The sequence below is a fragment of the Lotus japonicus genome, chromosome 1 (assembly GCF_012489685.1).
Source record: "Lotus japonicus ecotype B-129 chromosome 1, LjGifu_v1.2".
In the NCBI taxonomy this organism is placed as follows: domain Eukaryota; kingdom Viridiplantae; phylum Streptophyta; class Magnoliopsida; order Fabales; family Fabaceae; genus Lotus; species Lotus japonicus.
Genome location: NC_080041.1, coordinates 133304727 through 133316095, shown reverse-complemented (window position 1 = coordinate 133316095; position 11369 = coordinate 133304727). Strand labels below are relative to the sequence as shown.

Sequence of the window (11369 nt, the reverse complement as noted above, 5' to 3'; positions counted from 1 at the left end):
TCTTTTCACAATTGTGTTCATGAGGTTTGAATTCAAGCTATATCATGCAAGGTCGTCAAGCCACTCACCACTATTTTAGTCTTATTGGCTTAATTTATTTTGAGTTCGGAATAATTTATACTTCAAGTCGTACAAATGGAATGAAAAATACTTTAAAAAACTAATTAAGTAAATCTAAATATTGGATAAGTGTTATTTTCTATGTGTAGAATTCTTTACTAAATTATTGAATTAAGTACTATTTTTTATTCATAATAAGCAATAAGGTCAAATGAAGTTGTCTAGATCACCGGGTGACTTAACATCATCTCCCTAATGAGCCAATAAAATTATTCATACAAAAATAAAGAAAAAAATTATGAAATTCCTTACCCACTACATATTAACAATGACAGTGAATCCAACATTAAAATTATGTCAGATATATTGATTCAAGAGTCTCATTATCTTCTCCTTAATCTGGTCAATTTACATATCATGACATGTTAGATAACATGAAGAATAACAAATTCTTCAAACAAATAGCAATTTAATTTGGCTCCATGTTAGAAAGTGCTGAGAAATTCAATAATGTTATATTTTCAATTGTACCCGACGATGAGAAAGAGTACTTAAATTTTGATTTTACGTGAATATCAGATGAAGATACTGAGGTCAAAAGAGAGTGGTTTCCAATTGAATTCTTAAACTGACATGAAGTGTTTAGGACTCCCAAATCAGAAACTAATATTGGAGATTGGGGTACCTAGCTATATCAAGCTTCTTAGAAACCAACCTGCATGTTTATGTGATGGAACTAGATTGATTGTGACTGAATTAGCTAAAAATGTCATTGGAACAACAATTGTTATGGAATGTTACAACATTGGATAAAGTGGCATCTAAACAGAATTTGTTGTTTAGGGGTAGCTTTGGAAGATTTCGGGGTGTGCTCACTACGTGTTGCAGCTACTGAATCTATTAGTCACTTGCTCCTTCACTGTGTGAAATTATTATAAGAGAGGGCTTCATCTGGGGGCTTGTCCGATAGGGCTGATAGATATTCTGAAAGTTCGGCCTGATCTAAGAAATGATCTTATTTTCAACCAAAAAATTAACATTTGAGGATGCAGAAAATATGGGACTACACATAATGAGAATTAGATCGGTGGGTGAAACCAACAAGGCAGGGCTGCCCTTATATCGTTGAGGAGTTTATTAACGTACAATATCATAAGCAGGTGATTAAATGGCCCGGTCACGTTGAAGTGCCAAGAGCTAGAGTGTGGATTCTAATGGTCTTAGCATATTGAAAACAATGTGGGTGGAGCTTCCAAAGGTGATCATGGATTGAGTGGTATTGGAGGAGTAATTTGAAACTATGAAGCACATGTTCTCAGCTGCTTCTCTAAAAAAAATTGAACTTCTTTGAGCTTAAGCCGAGATATTGGCCATCTATCATGCATACCGGTTTCTGCCATCAATTCGGACTTCATAATGTTATTATCCGAAGTGATTTAATGCTTGCAATAGGCTGGGTAAATAGCATTCAAATAAGCCTTAGAAACTATTGAACATATAACATGATTGATTATATTAGAGATGAGGTAAATTGTATTTTTGATGTTATCCATATTATTATGGAGTGCAATCAGTTTGCTTACTTTTTAGCCAAAGCAGGTACTAAGGAGAGATATTCATGGGCTTTTTGTGGTGATTTGTAAGATGTCTTTGAATGCACTCTTTACTTTAGAAGTATATTCTCCTCAAGTTTGCCATGGGATATTACTTCTATTTGTTCAAAAAAAAAAATTGTATACGGACTAATGTGGGTGAATAAATATTCATTCGACCATAAATGTGGCTACCCAGGCAACCAACCAGCAACCATTAAAGCTAAATGGAGGTTGAGATATTGCATCGGAGAGCTGCACCCTTGTTACTTGGAGTGGAGATATATTTCAGGCGAGTATGTGAGTTAAGGGAAATGATAGAAATGCATGCACATTTTTCTCCCATTTTCATGTCCCTAGCCCATTTTAATGTCATGACAAACCTCTTAATTTTTAGCTAAAGCACAACGCTGCCCATGCCAAATCCTTTAGTTTCTAATCCAAAATCATAGAATACAAACAAATCAAACATAAGTTTATGCAGATCACTGTGCTGCTGAATAGATCTCATCAGCACACATGAATCTAATTCTTCAATATAATCTAACATCATGCATCATATATTTTTCTTTATGGCATCATACATATTCACAAGTTCACAACACCAAGAAACAACCATTTGATTAAAATAGAAATCACTATGAATCCATGAAAAACAACTTAAGCTCAAACAAATTAACATTAACAAACATGTATGTGCTCATAATCATATCATATCATACCATGCATGCAACAGTTTATACTTGACTTGTTGATAGCATAGATTCAGTGATCTTATTAGTCATCAAAAGTTTTGCACTCCTTAGTCTCCGGGTTGTCCTTGCAGTAATCCTCCAGCGGGTCAGTTTCCTTCTTCCTGTCCCTTGCATGGCTCGCCGCCGCGCTCAGCTCCTCCACCTCATCCCACGCCGCCACGCACTCGCCGCTAACCGGGTCATCCGCGCAGGTTTCCTTAGCGTTCTTTATGCTTTCCTCCACCTTCTCCGATATCCTCTCCGGCGCAGCGCGAACGGGGCGCACAATCGCCATTCGACCCGACCCGGTCATCATGCCTGGGCGCGATCCTTGGATGAATAGTGGGTGGAGCTTGATGGGTTGCGCCGGCGAGGCTGAAGTCTTGAAGAAAACCGTGGGGCTTGAAAGGCTGAGACCAGCTATCATTGCCATTCAATCTTGTGTTGTTTTCTCTGCTGCTCAATTTCTTTCTTTTGTGTTTTGTGACAAAAGATTGGGTTGGATCAGAATGTAAGTGTTGTGTATAGTGAGGCTGGGGGGAATTATGTACACATATTTCTTATCCGGTTGCAACCTATTATATTCTTCCACGTATCATCCATCATTAGATTTTCTTGCGGAAGCCAAATTATCTTTCTTTTGGAAAATATTATCTTCCCACACTAAATCAAATTAAATGCAGTAAAAGATTAAGAGAGAAGTAAGTGTTCGCCAACCCCTACCTATTTAGTGCGGTGACCGTGGAACGAGAGATTAATCTCACGGTTGTCAGCTGTGGGATACCTTGGTCAAAACCAAAAAGATAAGTAAGTGAAATAAGAGATATGATAAGCGGTAAGAGTTGGGGAGTATGAGTTGAGAGGAAATTGTGTAATCACGGTGTAATTTATTTTTCTGATGTACCAAAATAGAATAAAAGAGAGATTGAAATAGAAAATATGTGTAAATGGAAACTAATTGAAGATCATGATTCATTTTTGTCACACAAATGAGATTGTGTCATATTAATTAATAATCACTCATGTAAGATTATTATAGATATCATCTTCATAATTTTTTTAATCGATTTGTACCTAGTTTTATTGGTTGAGATACAAATGAGACACCATTTAAAGGGTTTTCCGATCCTCTCGAGTGTAAACCATCATTTCCCACGTGAAATTTTGTGAATATCACTCTTACTCTTCTTTTTCTGTTACGAGATGAAAAGTACCTTACTCTCTTTATACCTAATAAATAAGTGATTTTTTTTGAAAATTTATGAAGAAATATATAAACATAATGTTTTATTTGACATTATCAAAGGAGGATTTTCATATGCCTATTTCATATATCCACATCGCGGTAAGTTGTACTCATGCCGTAAGATCTAAGAACGTCGTTGCGAAGATGGGGAGCAACCGAAAAAGTTAAAGTCCAACTCAATTATAATTAGCATGTAGGCATGCCACATCACTCCGGTAAGACCATATGGTAAAGTCACCGGACCACCACTTATGGCAGAAATCGAAAACATTAGGCTAAATCCAAACTTTACTCTAATCATAAACCATTTTCAAATTCCACCTATTATACAATGACAAAAAAACTTACTTAACCCATGTTTTATTTATTTTAGAGTAACCCTCTTAAGAAGGTCTCTTTTACTTGATTGGCCTTGGCAATGCGACTTGTTTAGAAAAAGAAAAATATCAAGCACAAAGGAATAGAATAGAATTTTTATTTTATCATCATTATTCATCTCAATGATGCGACTTCACAAACTCTACCATCGCCTCACTCTTCTCCCTTTCTCCCCGTTATCATCGCTCCCTTCGAATCCTTCTCTTCTCCCTCCCCCACGCCTCACCTTCCGCCGCAGAATCGCCTCCAACTTCGGCCCCATGACCACCACCTCGCGGCTGCGCCACTTAGCACCCATCGCTGCTCTGACTGCTGAAGACGGCGCTGCCGGAGCTTCCACCGCCACCGCCGCTACTTCCACTGATTACGAAGGTCAGCTCCATATGCACTCTTATCGCGAAATCGATATGCCGATTGCCTTTTCCTCATATAGCATATAGTATACCATTTCCTCATTGTTATATTGCTGTTGAATGTTGATCGATCACATAGTCACATAGATACAGTTGAATTTCAGCTCCACTGATTAAGATTCTTATGCTCGTTATCTATGTAGTTGAAAACCGATAGTTTGTATACTCACTATTAACTGTAATAATGAATGGCTTCTGATTGGACTAAAACAAACGTTACCACTTAAGATTTTGGGTACAAAGCGCGCTGAAAAGACTCGTGTTGTTAGCGTGAGGGCAGTCGTCAAGTCAGGATGTTAGAACATAAACCGTTAAATTCATATTCATATTAATTTATTGTTTTGATTATATTATTGTGTCTAGTTGATGATGACTGTTTTGATTGGTTGATGTTAGATGAATGGACTTTAGGATCAGGCTATCGTGCTCCTCCACCTGATATCAAGGACATTGTTGATGCTCCACCTCTTCCTGCATTGTCATTTTCGCCGCTTCGGGACAAGATTATTTTTCTCAAGCGAAGAGCGTTACCTCCACTAGCGGATTTGGCGAGGCCGGAGGAGAAATTGGCTGGTATACGTATTGATGGAAGATCCAATTCGAGGAGTCGTATGTCATTTTACACTGGTATAGGGATTCATACAATTCTCCCTGATGGAACATTAGGGCCAGAGACAGGGGTGCACGGTTTCCCTGATGGTGCAAAGATCAATTTTGTTACTTGGTCACCTGATGGTCAGCATATAGCCTTTAGCATTCGTGGGGATGAGGTTGACGAGGACAGTGATAGCAGTAAAATCAGAGTGTGGATTGCAGATTTGGAAACAGGGAAAGCTAGGCCTTTGTTTCAGTCACCTAATGTACATCTGAATGCTATTTTTGACAATTATGTTTGGGTAGGTAACTCTTCATTGTTAGTTTGCACGATCCCACTATCTCGTGGAGCTCCACCAAAGAAACCTTTGGTTCCTGCTGGCCCAAAAATTCAATCTAACGAGCAGAAAACCATTATTCAAGTAAGAACGTTCCAGGATTTGCTGAAGGATGAATACGATGAGGATTTGTTTGACTACTATGCAACCTCACAGCTTGTTTTAGTTTCTTTGGATGGTACAACAAAGGATATTGGCCCACCAGCTGTATATACCTCTATGGACCCTTCCCCAGATCATAAGTACACTTTGATCAGTTCAATACACAGGCCATACTCTTTTATTGTCCCTTGTGGAAGATTTCCAAAGAAAATACAGTTATGGAGTGCTGATGGAAAATTTGTCAGGGAGCTTTGTGACTTGCCCCTTGCTGAGGACATTCCAATTGCATTCAGCAGTGTGCGTAAAGGGATGCGTTCCCTTAATTGGAGATCTGACAAGCCATCAACACTTTACTGGTATAGATTTGAACTTTAAATTTATATTTTGTGCTGGGGCATGTGCATTGGGGACATTAAAAGTTAATATTATGCAGTTAAGTTGAAGAAGTTTGAATTTTTTTTTAAATACACAAATTTTACTGATTTTTCTTAATTTTTAAGTGCTTGAAAGCCTAAGGGCCTGTTAGGTCGAAAAAAATGTTCTTGGTTTTCACTTTTAGTTTCAAAAATATCACTTTCACTTTGTTTCCTTTTTTGAAAGATTTATACAGGAAACAACGCAAACAATAATAGTGCAATCAATGTTGTTTACTTGTTTTCATCGTTTCCTATACAGATATTTGAAGATAAAAATGAAAACAAGGTGCCATTTTTGTCATTAAAACTGGAAACTGGAAATGAGAATAAAAAACATTTCTCAAACCAAACAAGTCGTACACTTCCCAATAGTGTTTTCTGTGATGCAATTCATCGACATGTGAAAAGTACTCAGCATGCAGTTTATAAGAGCAATCATTCTGATCTACAGCCAAGCATGCTTGTATGCATGTATCCACAGTCCTCACTCCTCACACACACACACACACACACACACACACATTATCCCCTTATATGGCACAGCCCAAACACAGATTTGAGGCATGAATTATGTATGTGGAAATAAATTGTTTACTGTTATTGATTGAGAGTTATAATTATAATTGAAACTATATCCATAACCTAGCATCCACATCCAGATGAACGATGTTGATCTTGCATCATATATATCTGAAGGTCTATTTTGTGGAATTTTATGTTCAAGCCTTTAAATATAGGTTTAAGTTTTGTTTTTCTTCTACTTAAGAACTCATATTGTGAGTCCATGTTGGATTATATGTGGTTGTTTTCTTTAACTGACTTACCATTTTTTCTTTCCCCTTTTATGGAGAATTTTTGGTTTTCTCATGATATGCACTTCTTTTAATTAGATGTTTCACTTTCATCCTTCATTCACGTCAAACTTAATATTCTCTTATTGAATATAAGATACTTAATGGTTTTCCTTGCATTCATATTGTTGATTTTATAGTCACAAATGTTATATGTGGGTTCGTTTGTGTTTTCCTTATCTGTTGAAATTGTTCACTTGAGGCCTCTAGGGTAGAAACTCAAGATGGAGGTGATGCAAAGGTGGAAGTTTCTCCCCGTGATATAATTTATACACAGCCTGCTGAATCTTCAGAAGATGAACAGCCAGTGGTATTACACAAGCTTGATCTTCGATATGGGTATGGATGTAAATTTCAAGGCCAAGTCTTGACCATTTTCAATTTATGTATATGAATGAGGAGTGCTACCAACACTCTTCATTCTATTGGTTAAAATTCATGTGGGTCCTACTAAATTGGAAGTGAAACCCATTTTTTTAGTAAGCCCCACATAAATTTCGACCAATAGAAGGCAGAGTGTTTAAAAGAGAGTGTAAGAGACAATGTTGCTAGTATTTTTCTATCTGAATATTGAACTTGCTATTCATATCTATTTAGTATTTATACGCATGATCATCATAACTGACATTTAGTTTGCATGCCTTCTCTCGTAATTAGCCTTGCAATAGTCTGAGTTGATATTTGTATTTATGTCCATCTTATATTTGTATCTATGTAGCAGTTGCTAAAGAAAATTCGTTATTATGTTTATGGTAAATTCCTTCTTTTAGTCCCCTTCTTATGTTTTGACAGAGAGGATTGTGAGGTAAGTTGAATGCAGTCATCTTGTCCAGCTAACATTTTCTAAGCATTCATTAAGAAAACCTAAAATTTTTGTTGATGCTCCAAATTTCATATCTACAGAGGGATTTCTTGGTCTGATGATTCATTGGCTTTGGTATATGAATCTTGGTATAAAACACGGCGAGTAAGGACATGGGTTGTCTCTCCTGGATCCAAAGATGTGGCTCCACGCATCCTATTTGATCGATCTTCAGAAGATGTGTACTCCGATCCTGGCTCTCCCATGATGCGGAGGACTCAAGCTGGGACGTACGTTATTGCCAAGATAAAGAAGGAAAGTGATGAAGGAAGATATATTATACTGAATGGAACTGGTGCTACACCAGAAGGGAACATCCCATTCCTTGATCTGTTTGACATGTAAGTGTCATAAATCACTTTTTTCCTGCATGCTCATACAGATTCTTATTTGTGCTATGGTGGTTTAAACCAAAATGTTACAGAAATACAGGTAATAAGGAACGGATCTGGGAGAGCAAAAAGGAAAAGTATTATGAGACTGTTGTTGCTCTAATGTCTGATCAAGAGGAAGGGGATTTGCATTTAGATAAGCTGAAAATACTGACTTCAAAAGAGTCAAAAACTGAAAACACCCAGTATTACTTTGTTAGCTGGCCAGATAAAAAAATAGTTAAAATTACAAATTTCCCTCATCCATACCCTCAGCTTGCATCATTGCAGAAAGAGATGATCAGGTATCAAAGAAAAGATGGGGTTCAACTTACTGCTACATTATACCTGCCACCTGGTTACAATCCATCAACAGATGGCCCTTTGCCATGTCTGGTTTGGTCATACCCAGGAGAGTTTAAGAGCAAAGATGCTGCTGGACAAGTTCGTGGTTCTCCAAATGAATTTTCTGGTATAGGTCCCACATCGGCCCTTCTTTGGTTGGCTAGAAGGTATGAATGTCTTTACCAATTATCTGTGTTGTTTGCCCTTTTCTGATTAAGCATTATTTTACTCAGTTGCTTGTTCCCCATCCAATATTTTTTGTGTTAGATAATCTGGACTGTTCTTTGATGACTTCAAATACTGCAGGTTTGCAATTCTATCTGGGCCTACCATTCCAATTATTGGTGAGGGTGATGAAGAGGCAAATGATAGGTAAATTGATAATGATAGTATAATAGTGTTATAGTTCTGGGATCTTTACTACATACTTAAAAAAATTGTTCTTAAGCATCTTGAACAATCTCCTCATCTTCGTCCTCATTTTTCGTCAAATTAGAGTTCAAAATATTTGGACTTGTGATACTTTGGTTTCTTCTTCAGTGATCAGTCTATTCAATTTTTTGTGAAGTAGTCAAGTCAAGCCTCATAATTAATAAAGCATTAGAATTTATCTGATTATAATCCAAATATTTCCGAACTAGGTATGTAGAGCAATTAGTTGCAAGTGCAGAGGCTGCAGTGGAGGAAGTCATTCGGCGTGGGGTAAGCTTTTATTTTGACCTTATGGAGTATAAAAGGTCGTCAAACCAATAGTCCTATTATTTGAGTATAACCTATTTCGTTGGTCACATCTAGGTAGCTCATCCAAACAAAATTGCTGTTGGTGGCCATTCCTATGGTGCGTTCATGACTGCCAACCTCTTGGCACACGCACCTCATCTTTTCTGTTGTGGTATTGCTCGTTCTGGTGCTTACAACAGAACACTTACTCCTTTTGGTTTTCAGGTACTGCCTATAACTGCCTTGTTTTTTTTTCCAGACCAGACCTAGTCTTTTCTTTAGTGATCTTATGTTTTATGCTCCACTTTCTTCTGTAGAATGAAGACAGGACTCTTTGGGAGGCTACTAGTACTTATGTAGAAATGAGTCCTTTCATGTCAGCTAATAAAATTAAGAAGCCTATATTGCTGATACATGGGGAAGAGGATAATAACTCAGGAACATTAACCATGCAGGTAAGAGAGGAATTCCCACCTCACCCATTCTCATTAACTGTCGTTGATTAATCGAGTATTGCAGCATTTTTGAAGAAAATAAATCTCCCTGGATCCTTACTTCAGCCAATTGTGTGCTGCTTCCCTCCTCTTTTTCCTTCTTTGCAGTCAGACAGGTTTTTCAACGCTTTGAAGGGTCATGGTGCTCTTTCTCGACTGGTGATACTGCCTTTTGAGAGCCATGGTTACACTGCCAGAGAAAGCATCATGCATGTCCTTTGGGAAACAGATAGATGGCTGCATAAATATTGCGTGTCAAATAGTTCTGATAATACTGACGCAGTCAAAGAAAACCCCAGTAAAGGAACTACGGATGCTGAAAGCAAAGTAGTTGCAGCTAGTGGAGGTGGCAGCACAGAAGAGTCTGACCCAGAGTATGAAGAATTTCGTTCTCTGCCAAGGTCATCCTTGTGGTAACCTCTTCAACCTTAAATTTTAAATCCATATAAAGCACCTTTTTACTGAGTTATAATTTCTTGACAATGGAAACATACGAATGACTCTTACTGCTTGAGTGCTTGTAGAAGAAATCTCTGGTCTTTCGACCGCGAAGGACTAGGATTGAAGCATCCAAATGATGCATGTGGAGGACAGATCAGCTAGGCGGCCTTCATTGTGAGACTGGAACTCGTGCAAATTGTCAGGGAGATCAAACGCATTCCATACTGGGATGTAGTCCTTTAAAAGCTTCTATACCAATAAACTATAGTAGCATTACTGGCCCATTGACAAGTTTGCCAAATTATATATATCTTCATGGCTTCACCCGGATATTTCATCATCCGTTGCCCGTATATTCAGAAGGGTCCTTAGTGGCGTTGCCGAATAATTTGACAAAGATATTTAAATATACTTGAGGAATAACCAAGCTAGTAATGTATTCTTTCTATATAGTCTTGGGCATGTGGCCATGTGGGCTTGCTATCGATCTTGCCTTCCTAGTTTTGTACTTGTGATTCATTTGATTGCATCTGCGATTTATTTTGGCCCCAGGTCAAACGAGGTTGCCAGGTTGATGTGATATTTTAACAGTTTTGGAGGGATCAAAAGTGATGCAAGAAGGATACCCTTTAACTGATTAGGCCTCCACATGGGCTGGTTATTAGGTAAAACATGAGTCATATAAGTAAATGATATTACTTATTTATCCTTATTTCAAATAATTCTTTCTGACCAAAAACATTGCAAATATACGGACCAATTTAGATTCACTCATATCTTATAGGGTAAAATAATAGTAGTAATCAGGAATAAGGATGATGATAATACGTTGGGTAAATTGGACTTACCTCCATTAAGGTTTTTTTTATTATTGCACAAGTTTCCCCTCTATTATTTAACCACACACTAATGACTCGTACTTTATTGGGATATTGCAATGGCCCCTTGATGTTTATTACTATTGCACTGTCCTCCTTAAGATTTATCATTATAATACTAAGCATTCATCAGTTATTCTAAATAGTGTATGAAGGAGGGATGCAAGTGCATACAAAATAGAGAAGAGATCAATGCAATAATAATAAAGCTTAGTAGAGGTCAATCCAATTTTCCCTAATATATTTTAAGAAAAAAAAACCCTAATACATTTTCAGAAAAAAAAAAAGCCCGAACGACTTTAACCCCTTGTGCTTAATACAACCACATTCACACTTGAACTTGAGACATTTGTTTAAGTAAAAAAAACAACCGTTGATCTACGTGTTTCATGCTCCATATAAATTTATTTATAAATGGTTTTTTTTCTTTCTAAAATACAAATTAAAAAATAAGTGAATATTTTAGATATCTGAATAAACTACACCCATTTTATAATTAACCCTTCTTTTAAAACATTACCAATTCAATCATTT

General features: G+C 37.1%; 2 protein-coding genes across 2 annotated transcripts; one reads left to right on the top strand and one right to left on the bottom strand.

Annotated features, from left to right (window-relative positions):
• Positions 1–2247: 2247 nt before the first annotated feature.
• On the bottom strand, positions 2248–2900 carry LOC130731054 (calvin cycle protein CP12-2, chloroplastic-like). The gene has a single exon (XM_057583242.1). It carries the CDS (start codon positions 2817–2819, stop codon positions 2430–2432), a length of 390 nt encoding a protein of 129 aa, XP_057439225.1. The 5' UTR covers positions 2820–2900; the 3' UTR covers positions 2248–2429.
• A 1196-nt stretch (positions 2901–4096) lies between these two features.
• Positions 4097–10669, top strand: LOC130731053 (probable glutamyl endopeptidase, chloroplastic). The gene is made up of 11 exons (XM_057583241.1): positions 4097–4382; positions 4820–5813; positions 6935–7063; positions 7628–7927; positions 8011–8469; positions 8609–8674; positions 8944–9004; positions 9098–9247; positions 9340–9477; positions 9625–9929; positions 10041–10669. Coding segments are annotated over exons 1-11 (2853 nt in total). The 5' UTR covers positions 4097–4132; the 3' UTR covers positions 10042–10669.
• Positions 10670–11369: the final 700 nt, after the last annotated feature.